Raw genomic sequence first — 27,675 nt, 5'->3', positions numbered from 1 at the left:
GAGATTTTGTCAATGTAACCAATTAAAATTAATGATTCATTTTTCCAAACGGCTCATGGGAGGGGTTGGTTTTCTCAGATATAAGTCAGGGCGGCCCTGAGAGAAAAAGGTATAGATCCACTGTATCTGCTGTGAACACTGCTTTTTTCTATTTTATGTTCATAAAACTCAGTGTCTAAAGTGTCTGCTGTTTCCCTTCAACTTCTGAGGACATTTTGTTTTAAAATATAAAATAGAAATCCCTCGATGCCATTAAAAATGCAGTTAGAGTTTGACTGATATGTCTTGTGAGGGGTGAGTTCCAACATTTATTCTGAAGGACACAAACAGCGTTGCACCGGAAGTGATGTCATGTGGACGCGATACTCTGTATATTTGGCAACATGGCGGCGAATCAGAACAATTTATAACCTGCGCCACTTTTTTAATGAGAGATTAGCTATTCTAATCTCTCAGAGGCTCATTCTGTCAACTGAATGGACTTTAAGCTTTAAATATTTTTTCTCAGTTTTCTCTCACTCAGTCATCTACCCATAAACTACAAAGCTAGTTTAGCTTAGCATTCAAACTGGAGATATGAGTGGTGAAACAGTCAAAGTTGCTGTTTGATGGAGTGGTTGTAGTGTTTTCCAGAATAAATCAGCCAGTATAACTGTGTGAAAATGCCAGGAGTCGAGACACTGAGAGATTTTGTCAACCAGAGACTGACTGCTGCTGCTGAGGAGATTTTTGGAGTCTTTGAAAGAACGATAGCAGAATACGAGGAACAACTTTGTCGATGTAAAGAGGAAAACGAGCGAAAACAGAAACTTCTGGACGATGTTCAGCTTCGCTTTCACAGAGCAGGTTTGTTCATTTTTCCGTCAGTCATTGTTCTCATTCTGTTTGGACCGACTCAAAATTTTGCACTCTAAAGATGAATCCTCCAGGACACGTTTTGATTCACTTTTTGCAACTTTTATTAACATAAACTTGCTCACAGTTCAGCACAAGCTACTGCCGTTTTCAGCTCTCTTTCACAGATTCTCCGAGGATCACGTCTTTCTCTCTTTTTACATCTCTTACAGGGGCAGTGTCCTTTTTCTTTAAGAAAAAGCAGACACAATTTTTCCTCCACAGACAATATGAAAATATCACAATAATGCTATTTTTTAGCTGTCTTTAACTTAATTATTTCTAACTAAATGAATTTCAAATGTAAATTCCCTCTTTGTAAGCAACTTAATACACTGACATAAAGATAAACAAGAAGTTTTATCTTAGCTTTTACAGTGCGCTACATAAACAAATGGACGGTGTTGCAGAAGAGGTTGTATTCTAAGCTTTACGGTAACGGCCGTCAACGGTTAGTTTAATTTTAGTGACCTTTTCTCCTATTTCTAAACCAGTTGTTACAGTAATGGCTGTGAGACGTGATATGACCTTTCTGTGTTTCCAAGCGTCAACAATATACAATTTCAAGCCAACAAAACGTGTCTTTAAGCTGAGGAAGAACGATCTAATTGTGATTTTTTTGTTGTTGTTGTAACGCTGTGACTGCAATGCATATGATTAAGTTCTTCATTTAATGCATTTTTGACGACACACGAAAAAATAAGTCTGCATATTAACCAACACAATATAAGATCGTGAAACTAGGGCTAACCAATTTTTAAAATATAACTTACTGTGATCCTTTTGACTCATATTGCTAATTCAGTATACATAGTTGTATTGAAGGGAATAATAATTTGTACATCAATCTCATTTCAATTAAGAAAAATATAACCTAAAGAAGAAAAGTGGGATTTTTTTCTACATGATTAAAAAAAAAACATTTGACTGTGTGCATGATGTGCAGGACTTAAAATCTCTGCTCTAGACAAAAATATTCAACTGGTGTTTTGACACATCAAGTTAGAGAAATATTGCAGCTTGGACATGATGTGATTTAATCTAAATTTCAACAGTCATACACACTAGTGCTGCAAAATTAATCTAATCACAATTGCAATGGCAGGCTTTGCAATACCATAATTGCATAAAGGGCTCAAATTATTATTGTACACCGCTTCCCATATTATTAAGCAAATGACTTTTTCTCTTATTTTCCAAAATATTAATGCAAATGATAGTCAGAATATTTCAATATCATCAGCCGTTAGAGCATAATTCAAATGTTTTTGAACAAACTTCATACAGATAACTGTTATTTAAAAAAAATAAAATAAAATGCACTCTTCCATATTATTAAGCACAACAGAGTTTTAAAACATTTTTTGGTTGTAAAGAACTGAAAATGGTCATTTTTTTTGAATTTGCAGCGTTAGTAGGTCATATTTACTGAAATCAAAAGCTATTTCAATCAAAAACATCTTAACAGGCAACAAGTTACATGTTTAAATAGGAGCCCTTCTTTGATATCACCTTCACAATTCTTGCATGTATTGAACTTGTGAGTTTTTGGAGAGTTTCTGTTTGAATTTCTTTGCAGGATGCCAGAATAGCCTCCCAGAATGGCAGTTTTGATGTGAACTGCCTCCCACCCTCATAGATTTTTAGCTTGAGGATGCTCCAAAGGTTCTCCACAGGGTTCAGGTCAGGGGAGGATGGGGGCCACACCACGAGTTTCTCTCCTTTTATGCCCATAGCAGCCAATGACACAGAGGGATCCTTTGTAGCATGAGATGGTGCATTGTCATGCATGAAGAAAATTTTGCTACAGAAGGCACTGTTCTTCTTTTTGTACCATGGAAGAAAGTGGTCAGTCAGAAACTCTAGATACTTTGCCAAGGTCATTTTCACACCTTCAGGGACCCTAAGGGGCCTACCAACACCCTCCTCATGAATCTGGCCCAGAACATGACTCCACCACCTCCTTGCTGACGTCACAGCCTTGTTGGGACATGGTGGCTGTCCACCACCCACCCACTACTCCTCCATCTGGACCATCCAGGGTTACACAGCACTCATCAGTCAGCAAGACTGTTTGAAAATGAGTCTTCATGTATTTCTGGGCCAACTGCAAACATTTCTGCTCGTGAGCATTGGATAGGGTGGCCGAATAGTAGGTTTATGCACGACTGCAAGCCTCTGGAGGATCCTACACCTTGAGGTTGGTGGGACTCCAGATGCACCAGCAGCTTCAAGTACCAGTTTGCTGCTTTGTAATGGCATTTTAGCATCTGCTGTCTTAATCTGGTGAATTTGTCCGTTAGAAGCCTTCCTCATTATACCTTTATCTGCACAAACCCATCTGTGCTCTGAATCAGCCACGAATTTCGTCACGGTACGTTGATCACGATTAATTTTTCATGAAATATCTAATGTGTTCATTCCTTGTCCAAGACATTACACTATTTGACACTTAATGGCAGCAGAGAGATCATTTTTCTTTCCCATATTGCTTGAAACCTGTGGTCTGCTTAATAATGTGGAACAGTGCATTTTGAGGTTTTTCTTTTTTTTTAAATAATGGTTATCATTATGAAGTTTGTTCAAAAACATTTGAATTATGCTATAATGGCTGATGACTTGAAAAATACTCTGACTGTCATTTGCAGAAATATTATGGAAATAAGAGAAAAATGTCATTTGCCTAATAATGTGGAAAGCGGTATATTATGTAGTTCTTAAAATGTTTTATAAAATAGTGGCAAAAAGGACTTTAGGTTTACAATATTGCCTCTGCAATAATGCAGAAGTACCTTTACCTAAATAAATTTTAAAAACTTATTTTTTCTTTAGAAATTATTACATTATTTTGAAAGCAATGCTGCAAAATCACTTGTACATACACACACACAAACACACACACACACACCCACACCCACACATATACATATGTATATAATATTGTAATGTCCACCCCTAATGTCCAGTATAACTGCAATCACACATTATTACCAATCACACATTATTACCACATTGTGCAGCACTAGAGGTGTCTGTCTGTGTTTAACCAGAAATCATGCCATGAAATAGGGCTGGGCACTAAATTGAAATTTGGAATAAAACACAATAAATCTTTCTACAATTTTCAAATTACAAAAGGTGCAATATTTTTTGAACCTGATATCTGTGTCAAAATCACAGTTTAATATTTTTTTGCAGCAGAGATGTTAGGATCGGCACATTGGACAAATATTCATGTGATTGCAATTAGATTATTTTCCCCCTTTCGTGGAGCACTGCTAAGAAATTGAACACGATACTTCATCATTAGCAGCAAAACTGACCTTCTGACTTGATAAAAAGTTAAATATTATTGTATTTGCATTCATAAATACCTTAGTGATTATAAATTTTACCTCTGGGATCTCTCAGGGCCTTGTTTGAAATGTTTTGTGGTGTAGGACCCCTAAAACTTTTTTTTTCTCATTTGCTGTTATGCTCTGTAATAATTTTGGCATTCCTGATTTTGCATTGTTTCAACCTCCCGCTTTGAGCTCTTACTTCCCTTCAATTAAAGACCCACTTTCAATTTAAAAACAGTCTTAATTATTGAAAAAAAAAAAAACATGATAAAAAGGGTTCTTAGGGAATATGTTCTGGGCTAAAATATATTTTATCAAGGAAACATAAGAGACAGTAACAGCTGACAAGTATGAAACCCAGGTGGAGTACCCCCCCCCCCCCCCCCAAGGAAAAAAAGAAAATTGATAATTATACCAGAGTATTGTCTTTGTTGCATTAAACCTCTCATTGTGACACACGGGAATAACTTACAGTTAGAATTTTCCTTTCTGATTGTGTTTTTGTTTATCTTTTTGTCCTGTAGATGGCCAGCAGCTGTCAGCGCATCAAGAAGAGGTTCCCTCTAAGCAGCAGGATTGGAGCTCCAGTCTGGACCAGGAAGACACTGGGCCTCCACACCTTAAAGAGGAAGTGAAGGAACTGTGGAGCAGTCAGGAGGGACTGGATTCAGCTCATACAATCAAGTTCCCCTTTGCTCCTGTCCCTGTGAAGAATGAAGATGATGAAGAGAAACCTCAGATCTCACAGCTTCATGAAATACAAACTGAAGGGATGAAAACAGGAGCTAATGGAGAGGACTGTGGAGGACCAGAACAGGCCAGGAACTCAGAACCAGAGAGACATTCACATTCAGAGAATCAGGACAAGACTGGAGACTGCTCTGAAGCTGAAACTGATGTCAGTGATGACTGGAGGGTCACATTGGAAAATGATTCTGGATTAAACTGTGTGGAAAACTTTGATGATGCCCGATCAGACTATGACAAGAAATCACACAGCTGCTCTCAGTGCGGTAAAACATTCAGATGGAAATGTCATCTTGCTACACATCTGAGAATTCACACAGGAGAGAAACCCTTCAGCTGCCCTCAGTGTGATAAAAAATTTAATCACAAGTCTAATCTGGCTACACACATGGTGAGCCACACAGGAGAAAAACCCTTTAGCTGCACTGAGTGTGGTAAAAAGTTTCACCTAAAGTCTCATCTGAAAACACACATGTTGATGCACACAGGAGAGAAACCCTTCAGCTGCTCTGAGTGTGCTAAAAAGTTTTACCAAAAGAGTCATCTGAACTTCCACATGTTGGTGCACACGGGAGAGAAACCATTTAGCTGCTCTCAGTGTGATAAGTCATTTCACAGAAAGGCTAATCTGACAAATCACATGTTAATTCATGGAAAAGAGAAATGCTTCAGCTGCCCTAATTGTGATAAAAAATTTAACGAAAAGTCTCAGTTGAGCTCCCACATGTTTGTTCACAAAGGAGAGCAACCGTTTAGCTGCTCTCAATGTGAAAAGGGATTTAATTACAAGTCTCATCTGAACAGACACATGTTGGTGCACACAGGAGAGCAACCGTTTAGCTGCCCTCAGTGTGATAAAAAGTTTAGGCACAAGTCCAATCTGACTTCACACATGGTGATCCATACAAGAGAGAAACCCTTCAGCTGTGAGTTCTGTGATCAAAAATTTTCATGGCTTACTCAGGTAAAAAAACACAAGTGTACCAGTGGCCAGATTTCATAAAATAAGAGAAAGAAGAGCTAATGAGGAGGACTATGTAAGATGAGAGCCAGGCAGTATCTGAGATATATAAAAAGATGTGCAACAAGAGACTGAAGATGATTCCGATGATTAGAGGGAGATCAAAGAAAATCAGTCAGGTTGAAACTCTAAGCCTGCTATAATCAATCCTGCAGCTTTTCAGCTGCACACAGCTCTTAAGATGCACAGATGTATCAGCTTAACATCAGTGTTGGCTGATATTAACCCTTTTTGCCTACATATGCAAATACTATAGCAGGAGCGTTTTTCATTTGTCAGCTTGAAATGTCTGCTTGCATGTGGCATATCTAGCTGATGAATTAAATAAAGCATTGCAGAAGAAGTACGTTTCTGGACAATCTCTGATCTGATTTCATGGTCAAACATGAGAGAAAATGTTGGCATTCTTCGAGAAAGAAGAGAACATAAAAACTGGCTAGATTGTTGTGTTAAACACAATGTTGGCCCAAACTTTCACAATCAGTGCATCTCTGGTTCATTTATCACAAGTTGTCGTCCTACTTGGATGATAAACCCCAACACGTTTTTTTAAGTAGAACTTGGAAATGCTGTGATATCTTTGTATATCCTTTTCCTGTTTTTGTGAGCATCAACAATTCTTTTTTTCAATTCTGAAGTGATTTCTTTATCTTTTGCCAGGATGCTTTCTGCAGTGACAGCTCAACCCGTACTGGAGTTGTCATACCATGTGTCAATGTGAAGATAATCCTCAGTTTTATCTTGATTTTACAAGCTTTCAGCATTACAAAGTTGATGCACATCATTGCACAGTAGTGCTTCTGCTATGGCTCAACAAAAAGTTCAGTTCTAAAGGGGGTTAGTAATTGTGATCCTGATAGTTTTTGTATATTTGTGGAATAATTTTTTTGCTGTTTGCAAAGTAGAGTAATGTTGGAATCCAACACAAACTACGAGGGTTGAAAGCTGTGTTATCTGTATGACAGCCAAAGATTAGCTAAAAGGTCACACATTAACATGGTCACTCTTTGAACGATAACACCTGGTCTACAGAGAGTTAATTAATGACTTTAAGCTTAAAATGAGCAAACCTGCTTCATGTAAATAAAGCAAAATAAACGTCAGGAAGCAGTGGTCTATAGCAGTGGTTCCCAACCTGGGGTCAAAATAACATGCACATTCAAAGTTTTTAAACCACAACTACAAACCTACCATCAGTGGGTTTCTACAACAAACTTTATTTACAGTTTTTCTGTGTCACTTTGGTACATTTCTTGAATCATCCTCGACATTTGCAAAACAGTAAGTGCATTTCTCAAAACAATTCATACAAATAGCAAAACACCATGGATTACCTGCAAAAGCCAGTCTCTTGCTCAAAATCCTTAGTTCATCTCTGAAAAGTAAATATCTGTGTGTATGAACATGTCAGTGCCATCAGTATGACACGTCCTTGTGTCATTGTGTACAGATGAGACAGTCAAATTGCTTAGTCATGTTGTCAATATAACAGTGTACTCTGGATGAATGTTCTGATGTAAACTATAGCTTAAGTTTTGATGACAATTATTGTAAATTGTGAGTTACACCTTAGTGTATGTGGGAGATTGCATGAGACTGGACAGGATTCACGTTTACGCTTTTACTGTTTGTAATGTAATTTGTTGACAGATGATGTCATTGCAAAACAGAAAGGAAAAGACAGCACTGCATAGCACAAAGAAAAAAACAAAAAAATGAAAGTAGAAATGTGAACATAGGACAATCTCCTTAGGGCAAACTGTACATGCAGTGCTGTAAGAATTACAGTGCAGTCTTCCTAATCTTTGAATGTGTCTTATCCAGCCTCTGCTTCACACATTTCCCTTTGTTAGAGAAAGTAAAGATTCACCTGTGAGAAATTTACCAATTCAGGACAGATTAAAAAAAAAAAAGTCTTATGAAAATGTGTAGAAATATGCTTGACATATTATGACAACTTGTTCAACCATTTTGCATGTAAAGACTTACAGTATGCGATGAACTAATGCCAAAATGTTGTGGGGGGTGAGACTATTCAACAGAGACCCATTATAATACAATTTGATCAACATGACATAAGCAATTGATAAGGTAGGAAACAGCAGAGAATTATACATAATCATTTGCATAGATGTACCAAAGCATTTTCAACTCGTTCAGAGAAATGAGAAACCGTTTTTTTGATGTGCACAAGTGACAGAATGATGTGACGATTGAACAAGTAGTTTTGAGAATTTCAATTCTGATCTGAGAAATGTACCAAAGCGACTGAGAAAAACTGTAAAAGGTAGAATCTTACCACCTGTAACCAACTTTACCATTCAGAGACCACTCTCTCCTCTCCTGCACCTTCACTGCCTCAGCTCTGACAGCTCCAGCTCTAGTAACGTCAGTGCTGGAGCCAACAGCTCAAACAGGTAGAGCTCAGGACCACCACGGTCCACCGCCACACCACAGCCTGCTTCAGGGGACTCTGGAGGGGGAGAATCTTCCACCTCAAAAGATAGCTGTGAGGCAACAGAGCTGCAGGACTCTGCGCCACTTTCTGGCAAGGGGACGTCACTGTCACTCCCACCTCATCTGGAAAACCCCGTCCTTTTTCTCTCTCAGTACCAAACTGCCCATTTTTTTTGTGAATTTTGTCTGAAGTGGGCGGAGTTAGCTCTGAGCTGGGAGTTAACTTACACTTTCATTTTTCCAAGTAGCTCATGGGAGGGCTTGGTTTTCTCAGATATATGTCAAGGTGGCCCAAAGGAAACAAGGTTGGGAACCACTGGACTACAGGACTGTAACTGCTGTGAACACTGCTGCTTTCTATTGTATGTTCATCAAACTCAGCATTAAATAACGTATGTATGTTTCAGTACTTGAAACTTCGTGCTGGAAGCTCCTGTTACGTCATTTGAAGAACTGACAAACTAAAGTGTCTGCTGTTTCCCTTTAACTTATGAGGACACTTAAAAAAAATCTAAAATAAAAATCCCTCCATGCCATGAAATATGCACTTAGAGTTTGACCAAAGCGTCTTCTTGGAGGTGAGTTCCAACCTTTATTCTGAAGGACACAAAAAACGTTGCACCGGAAGTGATTATAATTGTGAACACTTTACATTGTATTCAGCAACATGGCGGCGAATCAGAACAATTTTTAATCTGCGCCACTTTTGTATGAGGCGATTCTCATCTTTCAGAGGCTCATTCTGTCAACTGAATGGACTTTCAGCTGTAAATGTTTTTCTCAGTTTTCTCTCCCTCAGTCATCTACCCGTAAACTACAAAGCTAGCTTAGCTTAGCATTCAAACTGGAGATATGAGTGGTGAAACAGTCAAAGTTGCTGTTTGATGGAGTGGTTGTAGTGTTTCCAGGGTAATTAAGCCAATATAACTGTGTGAAAATGCCAGGAGTCGAGACACTGAGAGATTTTGTCAACCAGAGACTGACTGCTGCTGCTGAGGATATTTTTGGAGTCTTTGTAAGAACGATAGCAGAATACGAGGAACAACTTTGTCGATGTAAAGAGGAAAACGAGCGAAAACAAAAACTTCTGGACGATGTTCAGCTTCGCTTTCACAGAGCAGGTTTGTTCATTTTTTCCCTCAGTCATTGTTCTTGTTCTGTTTGGATCGACTTTAAACAAATGGACAGTGTTGCAGAAGAGGTTGTATTCTAAGCTTTACGGTAACGGCCGTCAACGGTTATTTTAATTTTAGTGACTTTATCTCCTATTTCTAAACCGGTTGTTACAGTAATGGCTGGGAGACGTGATATGACCTTTCTGTGGTTCCAAACGTCAACAATGTACGATTTCAAGCCAACAAAATGTGTCTTTAAACTGAGGAAGAACGATTTAATTGTGTTCCTTTTCTTGTTGCAACGCAGTATGTGATTATGTATTGAGTTCTTCATCATGTGTATTTTAACGACACAAGAAAAAACATTCAATATAAAATCAAACAATATAAGATAGTGGAAGTAGGGCTGAACAATTTTTTAAATACTATATCTCATTTTAATCATTTTGACTCATGTTGCAAATTCAGTAAACATAGTTGTACTGAAGAAATGATAATATGTACATCATTCTCATTTTGATTTAAGAAAATAAATACAAGTGCAGTAGTATAAATTATTCTACAAATGCACTTGACTGTGTGCCTGATGTGTAGGACTTAAGATCTCTGCTCTAGACAAAAATATTAAACTGGTATTTTGACACATTAGGTTAGAGAAATATTTCTCCTTGGACATGTAATTCAATCCAAATTTCAACAGTCCTGTGCACTAGTGCTGCACAATTAATCCAATCACAATTGCGATGGCAGGTTTTGTAATAACAAACCTGCATAAAAGACTGAAATTTCTATTGTGTTGTTTAGTTCTTAAAAGGTTTATAAAATAATGGCAGAAAGGTCTTAAGGTTTACAATATTGCCACTACTCCACTTTGTAGAAGTAACGTTATTTAAAAAATAAAAGCTAACGAAGCCTGTTATTACCCTTTTAAATGATGCCACATTTGTAAGGAACATGCATTTGTGGGATGATCAGCAGAGCTGAGTATGTGGGTTGAACTCATGAAGAACTGGTAACATCTTCTCTGCCAATGCCAAACAGCTTATTCTGCCATTGACTCTTGTTTGGTGTTTGGTGGATTGGATGATTGAAGTTTGAAGAAACAAGACATAATAGCAATTTAACAATTTCATTATTTAACAAACAGGAGCCTCAGTAGCGTGTGGAAGAACCATAAACAGTCACAACAGCCTGGCACCTCCTCCTCATGCTGGTCACCAGCCTGGTCACACACTGCTGTGGGATGGCATCCCATTCTTCAACCGGTATTGGTCACCAGTCAGCCAACATGGTTGTGTTGGTCGCTCTGGCACCAACAGCAAGCCCAAGCTGATCCCATAAGTGTTCAGTGGGGTTGAGGTTAGGACCGCTAGCAGGCCATTCCATCTTCTCCACTCCCAAATTCTGGAGGTATTCTCTGATAAACCATGCTCTGTGGGGGCGAGTGTTGTCATCTTGGAGGATAGAGTTTGGTCCCAGACTGTAGAGATATGAGATTGCCACTGGTTGCAAAATCACATCTTGATATCTCTCTGCATTGAGATTGTCTTCACTGATGACAAGTCTTGTCTTTCCAGTGAGGGAGATGCTGCCCACACCATCACATTGCCTTCACCAAAACGTGTTACTCTATCGATGCAACATTCAGCATAGCGTTTTCCGCATCTTCTCCACTTTGACCCTTTGATCCAACTGCCGTAGGCAGAATCTGGACTCATCACTGAAGATAACGTTCTTCCAAATGTTTAGGTTCCAGTGCACATGTTGCCAACACCAGAGCAAATGGGCCTGACGGTGAAGGGCAGTCATGGCTGGCCTCCTGGCAGCCCTATGAGACCGGAGATTGGCTGCGTGCAGTCTGTTCTGGATTCTCTGGGTGGAGAGCCATCAGCCATATTGTCCTGCAAACCTTGACTGCAAATCTGTAGAAGACAACCTACAGTACCTAAATGCTGACAGGGTGAGGAAACAGTCTTCTTGGGATGCCCATTTTGTAGCCTGTCTCTGACATCATCTGTTATATGGAACTTGGCCTTCAGTTTGGAGATGGTGCTAGGGTTCATTCCAAACAATGCCCCAACTTGGTTTTGTGGAACACCAGCTTGAAGTTGCCCTATCACATGGGCCCTATCCAGATCAGTCAAACGTGGCATGCAGATTCTTGGAGCAGACATTATTGACCACTGTAGCAGGGCCCATGCTGACAGGTGCTACCATAAGCTCACAACAAGAGTCAATAGCAACAGCAGAATAAGCTGTTTGGCATCAGCCAAGAAGATTTGGCACATTTTTCATGGGCGCAACCCACATACTCAGCTCTGCTGATCATCCCACAAATGTGGCATCATTTAAAAGGGAAATAAACAGGCTTTCCAACAGAAAAAAGATTGTTACAACAAAGAAATAATTTACCAAACACAAATAACCTTACTTTTTTGCTAAGTTTATATACTTATATTCTTCTGTTTTTGAATACTACTTAATATTTTTATGTTTTTTTTGTTGAGAAATACACACCTCATATCTATCATTACTCTCTTTGTTTTCCTTGATAACCATGCATGTACACTCATGATACCATTTATATTAGATTGTTGTCACATTTGGCAATATTGTCCAGTAAGGGTCAACCAATAATGTTTCGTTTTTTTTTTCAGGGCTGATATCAATACAGATTATTAGAAGTGCATGTGACTGATTCCTGATATTTGGAGCCAATATGCATTTGTTATGACAAAGGAAATATACTTAATGTGCTGACTGGCTGGTAGTTGCTGGTCAGATAGTATTGTGGACAGAACAGGTGAGACTGCACAGAGTGAAAACAAAAATAGAGAGGAAGACACACCTTGCAGTAAAGCCAAAATAGCTCATCTTTGGATTAAATGATCTTGGCTGATGATCAGGAGAATGAAATGCAGACACCAATAATCAGCCAAATGCCAAATATCTGCATCAATAATTGTCCAGGCTGATAATCAGTCTACCCCTAATGTCCAGTATAATTGCAATCACACATTATTACAATATTGAGCAGCACTTCTCAAAAAGTTTAAACTTGAAAAACAAACAAGCAGTAGCTACATCAGATAATTTCACTAATCAGTACAGGTGCACATTTTATCTTCTTGTCAGTCCTGCAGTTTTTAAGTTTATACTTTGCATTGCATCAATTGAGATAAAAAATGTGGTTAAATTGTTCTGAGATGTAGAGAAGTCTGTGTTAAACCAGAAATCATGCCATGAAATAGGTCTGGGAACTCAACTGAAATTTGAATTAAAACACAATCAGTCTTTCTGCAATTTTCAAATCACAAAATATGCAATATTTTTTGATTCTGAAATCTGTGTCAAATTCCCAGTTTAATGTAATTTTAGCAGCAGAGATGTTAGGATCAGCACAGTAGGCAAACCTTTACGTGATTGCAATTAAATTATCTATCTAAACGATGAGCCCTACTGTGAAGTTGAACAGGATATTACATCAGTAGAAGCAACATTGACCTGCTGACGTGATAAAAAGTTAAATATTATTGTATTTGCATTTATAAATATCTCAGTGATTGTGTGTTAAATATTGGAATCTTCTTCTTGGATCTCTGAGGGCCTTAGTGTAAGTGTATTGAGGTGTAGGATTTCTAAAACTATTTTCCTTTACGTTTTTGCTGTTATTTGCTGTTATGCTCTGTAATAATTTTGGCATTCCTGATTTTGCATTGTTTCGACATTCTGCTTTAAACTCTTAGTTCCCTTCACTTAGAGACCCACTCTCAATTTGAAAACATCTTAAATATTTGGACCAGCAAATGCTGGTTAAGGAGAAACAATAACAAGGGTTCTCAGGGAATATGTTCTGGGATAAAGTACATTTTATCAAGGAAATAAAGGAGAGCAACAGTAGCAGTTGACACATATGAAACTAAGGAGGCGTACAGAATCCCTGAAAAAATACTTAAACTATACCAGATCAATATTTCTTCGTCACATTGAACCTCTGATTGTGACACACTGGAGTAGCATGCAGTTATAATGTTTTATTCTGTTTGTGTTTTTGCATTTCTGTGTGTCCAACAGACAACCAGCAGCTGTCAGTGACTCAAGAAGAGGCTCCCTCTGTGCCTCGGAGCTCCAGTTTGGAGCAGGAGGACACTGAGCCTCCACATATTAAAGAGGAACAGGAGGAACTACGGAGCAGTCAGGAGGGTCTTGATCAGGCTTATACTATCAAGTTCCCCTTTGCCCCTGCCCCTGTGAAGACTGAAGATGAAGAAGAGAAACCTCGGTCCTCACAGCTTAATGAAATACAAAGTGAAGGGATGAAAACAGGAACTGATGGACAGGAGTGTGGAGGACCAGAACAGGCCTGGAACTCAGAATCAGAGAGACATTCACATTCAGAGACCCAGGACAAGACTGAAGACTGCTCTGAAGCTGAAACTGATGACAGTGATGGTTGGAGGGTCACAATGGAACATGATTACGGATTAAACTGTGTGGAAAACTTTGATGATGATAGATCGGACAATGACAAGAAATCACACAGCTGCTCTCAATGCAGTAAAACATTCACAAAGAAATGTCATCTTGCTACACATATGGGAACGCACAAAAAAGAGGAACCCTTCAACTGCCCTGAGTGTGAAAAGAAGTTTAACCAGAAGATTACTCGGAACATACACATGTTGGTGCATACAGGAGAGAAACCCTACAACTGCTCTGAGTGTAATAAAAAGTTTAACCAAAAGTTTCACCTGATTACACACATGTTGATGCACACAAAAGTGAAACCCTTCAGCTGCTCTGAGTGTAATAAAACGTTTAACTACAATTCAAAGCTGACTTCACACATGATGATCCACACAGGAGAGAAACCCTTCAGCTGCTGTGAGTGTGATAAAAAGTTTAACCGAAAGTCTCATCTGAACAGACACATGCTGGTGCACACAGGAGAGAAACCCTTCAGTTGCTCTGAGTGTGATCAAAAGTTTAACCACAATTCAAAGCTGACTTCACACATGGGGATCCACACAGGAGAGAAACCCTTCAGCTGTGAGCTCTGTAATCAGAAATTCTCATGGATTACTCAGGTAAAAAAACACAAGTGTACTGGTCGTCAGACTTCATAAAATTAAAGAAAGAAGAGCTAATGAGGAGGACTATGCAAGATGAGAACAAGGCAGTATCTGAGATATATAAAAAGTTGTGCAACAAGAGACTAAAGATGACATCAGATGATAGGGAGATCAGAGAACAACTGTCAAGTTTAAACTCAAAGCCTGCTATATTTAATCCTGCAGCTACTCAGCTGCACACAGCACTTATTAAGATGCATGGATGTCTCAGCGTAACATCAGTATTGGCTGATATTATCCCTGTTTGCCTACACACGCAAATAATATAGCAGGAACATTTATCATTTATCAGTGTTTTTCTGTTGTGCCTGCTGAATGGTCTGCTTGCATGTGACATATCTAGCAGATGAATAAAATAAAGCAGTGCAGAAGAAGTACGTTTCTGGACAATCTCCAATCTGATGTCATGGTCAAACATGAGAGGAAATGTTGGCATTTTACGAGACAGAAAAGAACATAAAAATTGGTTAAATTGTTGTGTTGAACATAAGCGCTGGCCCAAACTTTCACAATCAATGCATCTCTTGTTCTTTTATCACACGTAGTAGTCTTGCTTGGATAATAAACCCCAACTGTTTTTTTTTTAAGTAGAACTTGACACTTGGAAATGCTGTGATATCTCTGTATATCCTTCTCCTGTTTGTTTTGTTTTGTTTTGTTTTGTTTTGTTTTGTTTTGTTTTGTTTTGTTTTGTTTTGTTTTGTTTTGTTTTGTTTTGTTTTTTTGAGCATCAATAATTCTTTTTCTCAAGCATAAACTGTTTTATTTTGCCAGGATGCTTTCTGCAGTGACAGCTCAACCCCTTACTGTAGTTGTCATACCTCATGAAAATGTGAAGATAATTCTCAGTTTTATCTTGATTTCACAAGATTTCAGCATTACAAAGTTGATGCACATCATTGCACAGCAGTGCTGTCTTCTATGGCTCAGCAAAAGTTCAGTTCTAAAGGGGGCTAATAATTGTGATCCTGATAGTTTTTGTATTTTTGTGAAATCATTTTGTTTCTGTGTGCAACGTAATGTTGGAATCCAAAATAAACTATGAGATTTGAAAGCTGTGTTATCTGTATGACAGCACAGATTTGCTCAAAGGTCACACATTAACACGGTCACTACTTGAAGCATAACACCTGGTCTACAGAGAGTTAATCAATGACTTTAAAGGTGCAGTGTGTAAAATTGGGACTATCAACATCTAACAGTCAATTCTGGAGTGTGATGCTCATTTCTCTGGTGATTACTGTGGGAACCAGTGAAGTTTAAAAATCAATACATGCTTAACTGTTATTTGGTTCCTTCTATGGTGCCATAGAAACAGGCAAAATGCAAAAATCCAAGATGGCAGCGTTCTGGAGGGGACCCTCCCTATGTATGAATAAAAGGCTTATTCTAAGTTAATTTAAAATATAAATTTAAAAAATGTGTTATCAGATGTCAACACTAATTTAGATCAATCTACTTATAAATGTTATGTTTCATTTTAAGCAAGCTTGTTTTGCTAAATGCTAATAGGCTAAATATTACACACTGCACCTTTAAGCCAAAAAAAAAAAAAAAAAGCAAACCTGCTTCATGTAAATAAAGCAAAACAAACATCAGGAAGCAGTGGTCTACAGCAGTGGTTCCCAACCTGGGGTCAAAATAACATGTACATTCAAGTTTTTAAACCACAACCAGAAACACGATTCATTAGGGCCAACCTCAGAATGACAAAAATGAGGGGAATCTGCTCATTTCTGTGCAATAAAGTTAAGCTTTGCAGAAAAAAACGTGAGATTGTGTATATTTATTTTTTTCATTTATTTATTTATTTATTTTACGGAGTGACCCTAATTGTACCATCGCAATAATGGATAATTTATACATTGATCTTTTGTCAGGATGAAGTGAGCTATTATGTTGGGATTTTGTCAATGTAACCAATTAGAATTGATGTTTCATTTTTCCAAGTGGCTCATGCAAGGGCTTGGCTTTCTCAGATATGAGTAAGGTGGGCCCTGAGGAAAAAAGGTTGGGAACCACTGGTCTACAGGACTGTATCTGCTGTGAACACTGCTGCTTTCTATTTCATGTTCATCAAACTCAGGATAAAATACAGTATGGACTTTCCAGTACTTGAAACTTCGTACAGGAACATTAAGCCTGTTATGTAAGAACTGACAAAGAAAGCAGCTGCTGTTTTCCTTTAACTTATGAGGAAATTATATATATATATATTTCACTCGATGCCATAAAATATGCACTTAGAGTTTGACTGAAATGTCTTGTGGGACGTTCCAACCTTTATTCTGAAGGACACAAACAGCGTTGCACCGGAAGTGATTACTATTGCGACCGCTTTACTTTATATTTGGCAACATGGCGGCGAATAAGAACAGTTTTTAATCTGCGTCACTTTGTTATGAGAGATTGGCGATTCTGATCTCTCAGAGGCTCATTCTGTCAACTGAATGGACTTTAAGCTTTAAATGTTTTTCTCAGTTTTCTCTCCCTCAGTCTTCTACCCGTAAACTACAAAGCTAGCTTAGCTTAGCATTCAAACTGGAGATATGAGTGGAGAAACAGTCAAAGTTGCTGTTTGATGGAGTGGTTGTAGTGTTTTCCAGAATAAATCAGCCAGTATAACTGTGTGAAAATGCCAGGAGTCGAGACACTGAGAAATTTTGTCAACCAGAGACTGACTGCTGCTGCTGAGGAGATTTTTGGAGTCTTTGTAAGAACGATAGCAGAATACGAGGAACAACTTTGTCGATGTAAAGAGGAAAACGAGCGAAAACAAAAACTTCTGGACGATGTTCAGCTTCGCTTTCACAGAGCAGGTTTGTTCATTTTCCCCCAGTCATTGTTCTCATTCTGTTTGGATCGACTTTAAACAAATGGACAGTGTTGCAGAAGAGGTTGTATTCTAAGCCTTACGGTAACGGTCGTCAACGGTTATTTTAATTTTAGTGACTTTATCTCCTATTTCTAGAGCAGTTGTTACAGTAATGGCTGTGAGACGTGATATGACCTTTCTGTGGTTCCAAGCGTCAACAACAGGGGAGAGTGGGGTGATTTGTGCCAACGGGGAAGTAGTGCCACCCCTTGTTTATAGAAAACCATGGAAGAAATTGGGCATGTGACCACATATTTTTGAAGAGCCATCCATTTTACTCATTCTGCATAGAAGGGAGACATGTGGCATGAGAGATAAGCACATTTTAGCTAAAAAAAAAACAGTTTTTTGGCTTTCAAAGTTAAATTTCTATGATGAAGGTTTTTTTTATTGTTGTGTCTGAACAATCACAGATAAGTTTGAAAATACTTCACACATGTTTTATTGCTTTAGTAGGCTATACAGTGAGTCTATACAGTTAGCATGATGCTAGCTCTAAACTGCTGGATCATGCTAGTTTTTCAAAATGGCGGGGCTGGGGCGATTTGTGCTAAAGGGCCTGGGTTAAGTTGTACCAGTGGCACACCCACAAACCCAGACCCACAGACACACCCGAACCCTGACACCCACACAACCAGACCCAAATACCCACAAATCCAGACCCAGACATGCAGACCCACACAACCGGAGACACAAATCCCAGACCAACAGACCTAGATCCTAAGCCACACACCTTCTCACCCAGTCCCACACACCCAGACAAATCCACACTCCAAGACCTACACAGCTAGAACCCAACAAAGAAGGGCCAAGAACAGTTGGAGAAGTGAAGGGATAGGCATGCCTCATCAGTGTTTGATTTACCTGCCATTTGTTTAATTTAGCTAACACTGATTTCAGTTTTGAGTTTGCACTGTTATTAAAGAGCAGTTTTATTCAGTTTTTAAGTGGCCTAAGTCATAATGAGATGTTCAGAAATTGGCCAAAATCACTTTATTCGTATATGTTACATAATTGACAGACAGGGTTCAATGTATGTCAACAGGCATCTATTGCCAAAGCCTTTTGGCCTGAAATGATTCACAAATATCATATAATGTGTATTTAGGTTTTTTGTGTTTCCCAAAAACTAGAAAATATTACTTATGCCAATAGTTTAATAGGGTGACGATATTTAAATAAAACTTAAAAGAGTAATTTTGTATTGAATTTGTCTTGCTTTTATATAGTGTTACAGTTTATGAGATTAAAATGTTGTTTTACTTCAATAATCTTCAATAATGACTGGCACAATTTACCCCAACGTATTCTTCCCAAAGGCACAACTTACCCCGCACCGGGGGCAAGTTGTGCCACGAGACCACTTTTTTTCTGAAAGCTATATTTCTTAAACAGTTTATTTCAGATCCAAAGTTATTGTTCCCAGGGATGCACCACATCCTGAAATATATATACATACTTAAGTTGGAGGCATTACTGTCATGGCCTCACTTTAAAGTCACTTTGAGTAAAAACTGGCACAACTCCCCCCACTCTCCCCTATACAATTTCAAGCCAACAAAATGTGTCTTTAAACTGAGGAAGAATGATAATTGTGATTTCTCTGTTGCAACGCAGTATGTGATAATGTTTTTTGTTCATTATATGTGTTTTTAACGTCACAAGAAAAAAAAAAAACATTCAGTATCACAGTAAAAGAAAGTGAAACCAGGGCTGCACAATTTTTAAAATATATCTAATTGTGATCATTTTGACTGGTATTGCAAATACGGTATACATAGTTGTATTGAATGCAATGACCGTTTGTACGTAATTCTCATTTTGATTAAGAAAAAAATTTACAAAAAGAAGAAAAGTTGGAGATTTTGTGAGCTGTTCTTTAAAAAATGCACTTTAATATGTGCATGATGTGTAGGACTTAACATCTCTGCTGCAGAAATTATTAAACGAGTATTTTGACACATCAAGTTAAAAAAATATTTCACCTTTGCAATTTGAAAGTTGCATTAGGGTATATTGTGATTGAATCAAAATTTCGACAGTCATACACACTAGTGCTGCACAGTTAGCCTAATCCAATCACAATTGCAATGGCAGGCTTTGCAATAACAAACCTGCATACAGGGGTGCAATAGTTAGTGTATTAAGAATTTCTTAAAAGGTTTACAGAAACAGTTGTAGAAAGGCCTTCAGGTTTACAATACTGCACTTTATAGAAGTACCTTTATTTAGATAAATAAATGAACCGCTTTTATTTTGAGGGTAAAAAATTTTTTTTACATAATTTTGAAAGCAATACTGCAAAAATCACCAGCTTTTATTTATTTATTTATTTTTATTTGTAAGGTTTTTTTTGTTTGTTTTTGTTTTTTGAGAAATACACACTTCAAATCTATCATTATTCTGTGCATTTTCCTGGATAATCAAGCAAGCACACTCATGATGCCATTTATGTATTAGGCTATATCATCATCACAAATCCCAATATTGTCCAGTAAGGGTCAGCGAATAATGTTTTTCAGGGCTGACATCAAATAAGGAGTAGCTCTGTCAACATGAAAATCAGCACAGAGTAACTGTTAGAGCCATAAAGTAATTAAGGTATAGTTTTGCATTTATTTATTTTAACTTTTTATTAGGATTGTAAGATAGTCTTACATTTATTATTTTTCATATATTGGTTTATTGTTGAATTTGTAACTAATCAGGATATCTGTGCTTGATTAGTTTGTCCTGCTATCGCAAACTGACCCTCTGCCGTAAAGCACAGCCAAGTGTAGTAAAGTGATGTGAGGACACCTGCAAAGCACATGCTCTGAGGGGAGGGACATTCAACTAAGTAGGACAGGGAGCAGCAGTATTTCTGACCGTTGTGTCGTCTTAGTAGTTGCTGTTTACTTATATTGGATGCAAAGGCAAAGACAGCTTTGACTGACAACTTAATTTTATAACCTTTTTGAGTTTTTTGGAATAAAGAGACAGATTGCTTTGCTTTACGCCTGCCTTTTTTTCTTTTTTCGGATTATACATGGAACGCACGAGTCAGAAAACTTCATGTTCTGCAAGAAGTGGCAAAGAAGGTTTTGGTTTTTTGTTGCCACTACATTAACACAAAACAGGAAAACAGGAAGTGATGCTGTCCCTGTGTCGGTGCCACCCAGGCCTCAATGCTGATTGGCTAGTAGTTGCTGGTCAGATAGTATTGTGGACAGGACAGGTGAGACTGCACAGAGTGAAAACAAAACCAGAGAGGAAGACACACCTTGCAGTGAAGCCAAAATAGCACGTCTGTTGATGAAATGATTTTAGCTGATGATCAGGAGAATGAAATGCAGACTCCAATAATAAGCTAAATGCCAAACATCTGCATCAATAATTAGCCAGGCTTATAATCAGTCCACCCCTAATGTCCAGTATAATTGCAATCACACATTATTACCATTTTGTGCAGCACTACTCAAAAAATTCAAACTTGAAAAACAAATAAGCAGTAGCTAAATCAGATAATTTCACCAATCAGTACAAGTGCACATTTTGTCTTGTCAGTCCTGTAGTTTTTAAGTTTATGTTTTGCATTGCATCAGCTAAGATAAAAAAAAAAGTGGTCCAGATATTTGTTCTGCGATATAAAGGAGTCTGTGTTTAACCAGAAATTGTGCCATAAAATAGGTCTGGGCAATATTTCTTCTTTGTCTCAAAATACCAGGTAAATGCTTTTTTGTTTTGTTTTGTTTTTTTTGCAGCAGAGCTGTCCTGATCCACACATTATGCAAGCATTCACATGTAATTTTTTTCTAGAAAAGTTTGCAAAAACATTCTTCTTCAATCCCACGCAGCCCGATGTAGAATGATTTTTTACTTATGTCGGAAAAACACACAAGATGGGGAATTTAAAAATAATCACATATTTACTTGCAGTTGTAATATTGGGGGTTTGGTGTGTGTGTAGGGGTGTGTGTGGGTGTGTGTGTGTGTGTGTGTGTGTGGGGGGGGGGGGTGCAATTAGATTTTTTCCAAAATCATTAGGCCCCACTACACCACTTTCCACATTATAATGCAGATGACATTTTTTTTCTTATTTTACTAAATATTAATGCAAGTGACATAATATTTTTCAAGTCATCAGCCGTTAGAGCATAATTCAAATGTTTTTTGAACAAACTTCATAATGATAATTATTAAAAAAAAAATAAAACTCGACATGCACTGTTCCACATTATGATGCAAAACAGAGTTTTAAAACATTTTACAGGTTGTAAAGAACTGAAAATGGTCGTTCATTGAATTTGCAGCATTAGGAGGCCATATTTGCTGAAATCAAAAGCTATTTCAATCAAAAACATCTTAACAGGCAAAGTTACATGTTAACATAGAAGAAATTTGTGGCTGATTCAGAGCACAGACAGGTTCATGCAGATAAAGGTATAATGAGGAAGGTTTCTAACAGACAAATTCATCAGATTAAGAGAGCAGCTGCTAAAATGTCATTACAAAGCAGCAAACAGGTATTTGAAGCTGCTGGTGCCTCTGGAGTCCCACTAACCTCAAGATGTAGGATCCTCCAGAGGCTTGCAGTCGTGTATAAACCCACTATTCAGCCCCCCCAACCAATGCTCACGAGCAGAAACAGTTGCAGTGAGCCCAGAAATACATGAAGACTCATTTTTAAACAGTCTTTTTTACTGATGAGTGACGTGCCACCCTGGGTGGTCCAGATGGAGGAGTAGTGGATGGCCACCATGTCCCAATAAGGCTGTGATGTCAGCAAGGAGGTGGCGGAGTCATGTTCTGGGCCAGACTCATGAGGATAGAGCTGGTAGGCCCCTTTAGGGTCCCTGAAGATGTGAAAATGACCTCAGCAAAGTATCTAGAGTTTCTGACTGGCCACTTTCTTCCATGGTACAAAAAGAAGAGCAGTGCCTTCTGTAGCAATATTTTTCTGTAGCAAAATTTTCTTCATGCATTGTCATGCATGAAGAACATCTCTGTGTCATTGGCTGCTATGGGCATAAAAGGAGAGAAACTCGTGGTGTGGCCCCCATCCTCCCCTGACCTGAACCCTGTGGAGAACCTTTGGAGCATCCTCAAGCGAAAGATCTATGAGGGTGGGAGGCAGTTCACATCAAAACAGCAGCTCTGGGAGGATATTCTGACATCTTGCAAAGAAATTCAAGCAGAAACTCTCCAAAAACTCACAAGTTCAATGGATGCAAGAATACCGAAGGTGATATCAAAGAAGGGCTCCAATGTTAACATGTAACTTGGCCTGTTGAGATATTTTTGAATGAAATAGCTTTTGATTTCAGTAAATATGACCTTCTAATGCTGCAAATTCAACAAAAGACCATTTTCAGTTCTTTACAACCAAAAAAAATGTTTTAAAACTCTGTTTTGCATAATAATGTGAAACAGTGCATTTTAAGGTTTTAATTTTTGAAAAAAATAATGGTTATCATTATGAAGTTTGTTCAAAAACATTTGAATTATGCTCTAATGGCTGATGACTCGAAAAATATTCAGATTGTCATTTGCATTAATATTTGGGGAAATAAGAGAAAAATGTCATCTGCATAATAATGTGGAAAGCAGTGTATGAAATTGAACCAGGTGCTACATCAGTGGCAGCAACATTGAGCTGCTGACTTGATAAAAAGTTCAATGTTATTTTATTTGCATCCAGTGATTATGATTGGAATATTTAAATCTCTACTTCTTGGATCTCCAAGGGCCTTGTTTTAAGTGTTTTGAGGTGTAGGATCCCAAAAACTATGTTTTTGCTGTTCTCTAATAATGTTGGCATTCCTGATTTAGCATTGTTTCAACTTTCTGCTTTAAGCCCTTAGTTCCCTTCTTTTAAAGACCCACTTTCAATCTGAAAACACCCTAAATCAGTGATCATCAACTGGCAGCCCGGGGGCCATATCAGGCCCCCCAAAGCTTCCTGTCCGGCCCCTGAAAGATCATTAAGATCAGAAAAGGAGGAAAAGAAGATGTTGTGGTTTTAAGAGTATCCTTTGGCTTTAAATGTCTGCAGCTGTTAAATCCACCCCCAAAACAATTAATATTGAAATAGTTTTAGAATGACTTAACATTTGATATGTTCTTACTGAAATGTACTTTTCAGTCATACTTATTATATATTTTTAAAAACGGGGTAAGGCTGGCAAAAGTGTCACAAAAATAATGGATGATAAATGGTAAAATGGGTTGTGGAGTGGCACAAAGAGACAAAAAATGGTGAAAAAGTGATGAAAACGGGAAAAAGGAGCAAAAGTAATTAAAAAATGGGTTAAAAGTGTCAAAAATAGTGCAACAAATTAATGACAAGGGGTTAAAGTGTGGAGAATAGAAGAAAAGTGGCAAACATTGATAAAAGAGTGGCACAAAGAAGATAAATATGCAGAAAAAGTGGTTTAAATGGGCTAAAGAATTGAAAAAAATGAGTTAAAGAGGCAAAAAGTATCAAAATGGGTTAAAAGTGGCAAAAATAGCAGAAATAGCCTGGCAAAGTTGCAAAAAGGGGTTAAGGAGTGGCAAAATGGGTGAAAAGTGGCAAACATTGATTTAAAAGTTGCAATAATTGTTGAAAAAATGCAATGAAAAAGGGTTAAAAATGGCAAAAATGGATAAATGAGTAGGTAAAACATGCAGGAAAAGGGGTTAAGAGGGGTTAAAATCTTGCAAAAATTGGTAAAAGAGGAAAAAATGGGCAAAAAGTATCAAAAAGGGGTTAAAAGTTTCAAAAATGGGGGATAGAGAGGGATAGATCTCACTGGTAATGACTAAAAATGTCCTGTGTTTTGAAAGAAAATACAAATACTACTACAATATATTTCAATCAGTCCAAAATATTTCTTTAATTTTTGTGTATTTGAAAGTCCAGCCCCCAGAGTTTCTGTCCAGACTAAATCTGGCCCTTGGGCAAATGTACTTGATGACCCCTGCCCTAAATTATTGGGTCAGCAAATGCTAGTTCAGAGGAAACAATAACAAGGGTTCTCAGGGAATATGTTCTGGACTAAAGTACATTTTTATCAAGGAAATCAAACAAATATGAAACTCAGGAGGAGTACAGGATCCCTGAAAAAATACTTAGAGGGGACATACACTGCCTGGCCAAAAAAAAACAGTCACCACCAGAAAAGTTCACACACTCTAATATTTCGTTGGACCGCCTTTAGCTTTGATTACAGCATGCATTCGCTGTGGCATTGTATCGATAAGCTTCTGCAATGTCACAAGATTTATTTCCATTCAGTGTTGCATTAATTTTAATATTGATGATGGGAGGGTCTGACCACTGCGCAAAGCCTTCTCCAGCACATCCCAAAGATTCTCAATGGGGTTAAGGTCTGGACTCTGTGGTGGCCAGTCCATGTGTGAAAATGATGTCTCATGCTCCCTGAACCACTCTTTCACAATTTGAGCCTGATGAATCCTGGCATTGTCATCTTGGAATATGCCCGTGCCATTAGGGGAGACAAAATCCATCGTTGAAGAAATGAGAAGTTACTCATTGCATCAGCTGGGGTTAAATAACTTGTTGCCAGCTGAAAGATAATCGCCCATGCAGTAATTATCCAATAGGAGGCTCGTACCTATTTGCTTAGTTAAATCCAGGTGGCAACTTTTTTTTTGGCCAGGCAGTGTATTTTGCCCTTTTAATTTAAGTTCATATTGTTCTCAGAAGTCCCAAAAATATGCCTGTGAAGTTGATTGTAAAAAAAAAAAAAAAACAAAAACACTTTAGTATAGGATTTTTGCATGTCTAAAAACTCCTCTGTTTCAGCCCTTCTCAGAACAAGCTGTTTCTATGTCTGTGGCTTTAAATGGTAATAAGCTGTCTGACTCCGCCCCTGACAACACCCTTCTCAGGAAATTGATGCAACACTCCTGATGTTACAGACACTTTCATCCAAAGTTTAGGGCCTGACTGGGATTTGAACCATCAATCTCTTTGACTGTAGTCAGCAGGGTAACCCACTGAGCTATCCAGCATCTCAGCTGGCAGCTGAGAGGATCAGTGGAGGAGGGTGGAACTTTCCTCCAAACTTTCCACCAAACCTCTCTAGGTGTAAAATCTGAGAGCGGCTCGTTTCAGCACACACTTTCTGAAAGGTGGAGAAAGAGAGGGTAAGAGGAAATGGATTTTTCTGGTACTTGAGGGGATTGTGGACAGGCCAGGGGCACATACTTGTGTTAGAAAAGCCTGAAAAAGTGAAAACATTTTTGCATATGTCCCCTTTAAGAACTATACAAGATCATTATTTTTTTTGTTACATTGAACCTCTGATTGTGACATGCTGGAGTAGCATGCAATTACAATGTCCCTTTCTGTTTGTGTTTTTGTATATCCTGTTGTCCTGTAGACACACATCAGCTGTCGGTGACTCAAGAAGAGGTTCCCTCTGAGCAGCAGGATTGGAGCTCCAGTCTGGACCAGGAGGACACTGAGCCTCCACACCTTAAAGAGGAAGGGGAGGAACTGTGGAGCAGTCAGGAGGGTCTGGATGAGGCTTATACCATCAAGTTCCCCTTTGTTCCTGTCTCAGTGAAGACTGAAGATGATGAAGAGAAACCTCAGATCTCACAGCTTCATGAAATACAAAGTGAAGGGATGAAAACAGGAGCTGATGGAGAGGACTGTGGAGGACCAGAACAGGCCTGGAACTCAGAACCAGAGAGACATTTACATTCAGAGACTCAGGACAAGACCGAAGACTGCTCTGAAACTGAAACTGATGACAGTGATGATTGGAGGGACACAATGGAAAATGATTCTGGATTAAAATGTGTGGAAAACTTTGATGATGATAGATCAGACAATGACAAGAAATCACACAGCTGCTCTCAATGCAGTAAAACATTCACAATGGAATGCCATTTTGTTACACATATGAGAATGCATCAAACAGAGACACCCTACTCCTGCTCTAACTGTGGTAAAAGATTTAAGTATAAGTCAAGTCTGACTAAACACATGGTTAGCCACACAGGAAAGAAACCATTCAGCTGCTCTCATTGTGAGAAGGGATTTTATTACAAGTCTCAGCTGAACTCCCACATGGTTATCCACACAGGAGAAAAACCCTTCAGCTGCTCTGATTGTGCTAAAAAGTTTAACGAAAAGTCTCATCTGACCAAACACATGGTTATCCACACAGGAAAGAAACCCTTTAGCTGCTCTCAATGTGGAAAGGGATTTTATTACAAATCTCAGCTGAACCCTCACATGTTGGTGCACACAGGAGAGAAACCCTTCAGCTGCCCTCAGTGTGATAAAAAATTTAATCACAAGTCTAATCTGGCTACGCACATGGTGAGCCACACAGGAGAGAAACCCTTTAGCTGCAATGAGTGTGGTAAAAAGTTTAACCAAAAGAGTCATCTGAACACGCACATGTTGGTGCACACAGGAGAGCAACCCTTCAGCTGCTCTCAGTGTGATAAAAAATTTAATCACAAGTCTAATCTGAAGGTACACATGTTGGTGCACTCAGGAGAGCAACCCTTCAGCTGCCCACAGTGTGATAAAAAATTTAATAACAAGTCTAATCTGGCTACACATATGGTGATCCACACAGGAGAGAAACCCTTCAGCTGCACTCAGTGTGAAAAGGGATTTTATTACAAGTCTACTCTGAAAAGACACATGTTGGTGCACACAGGAGAGAAACCCTTCAGCGGCTCTGAGTGTGATTAAATAGTCTACTCACAAGTCTTATCTGACTTCCCACATGGCGATCCATAAGGGAGAGAAACCCTTCAGCTGTGACTTCTGTGATCATAAATTTTCATGGGATGGTCAGGTAAAAAAAACACAAGTGTAACGGTGGCCAGACATCATAAAATAAGAGAAAGATGATCTAATGAGGAGAATTATGTAAGATGAGAACCAGGCAGTGTCTGAGATATATAAAAAGTATAGTGCTGTCAATCGATAAAAACAAAAAAAAAAAAAATTAATCAAGTTAATCACATCAATATGTTGTCATAAATCATTATTAATCACAGTCTTTCTTTAGTTTTAGTCATTTTTCGATTTTAAATGCTCTTATTATCAAGTGTTTATTTTCACTATTTTAACTTTATG

At 38.3% G+C, this 27,675-nt stretch overlaps 2 protein-coding genes across 2 annotated transcripts; both read left to right on the top strand.

Moving 5' to 3' along the window:
* Positions 1-394: 394 nt before the first annotated feature.
* On the top strand, positions 395-27,675 carry LOC121523446 (zinc finger protein 888-like). Its single transcript, XM_041808350.1, has 6 exons — positions 395-846; positions 4,760-5,962; positions 13,650-14,027; positions 17,204-17,213; positions 17,324-17,526; positions 25,952-27,675. The coding sequence occupies exons 1-6, from the start codon at positions 663-665 to the stop codon at positions 27,283-27,285; spliced, it is 3,312 nt and encodes a 1,103-aa protein (XP_041664284.1). The 5' UTR covers positions 395-662; the 3' UTR covers positions 27,286-27,675.
* Positions 9,137-15,798, top strand: LOC121523620 (zinc finger protein 37-like). The gene is made up of 2 exons (XM_041808560.1): positions 9,137-9,581; positions 13,650-15,798. The coding sequence occupies exons 1-2, from the start codon at positions 9,398-9,400 to the stop codon at positions 14,699-14,701; spliced, it is 1,236 nt and encodes a 411-aa protein (XP_041664494.1). The 5' UTR covers positions 9,137-9,397; the 3' UTR covers positions 14,702-15,798.

Source organism: Cheilinus undulatus, linkage group 16, assembly GCF_018320785.1.
Source record: "Cheilinus undulatus linkage group 16, ASM1832078v1, whole genome shotgun sequence".
NCBI lineage: Eukaryota > Metazoa > Chordata > Actinopteri > Labriformes > Labridae > Cheilinus > Cheilinus undulatus.
Note: the sequence above shows the minus strand (reverse complement) of the source record. Positions and strands in the feature narration are given on the sequence as shown.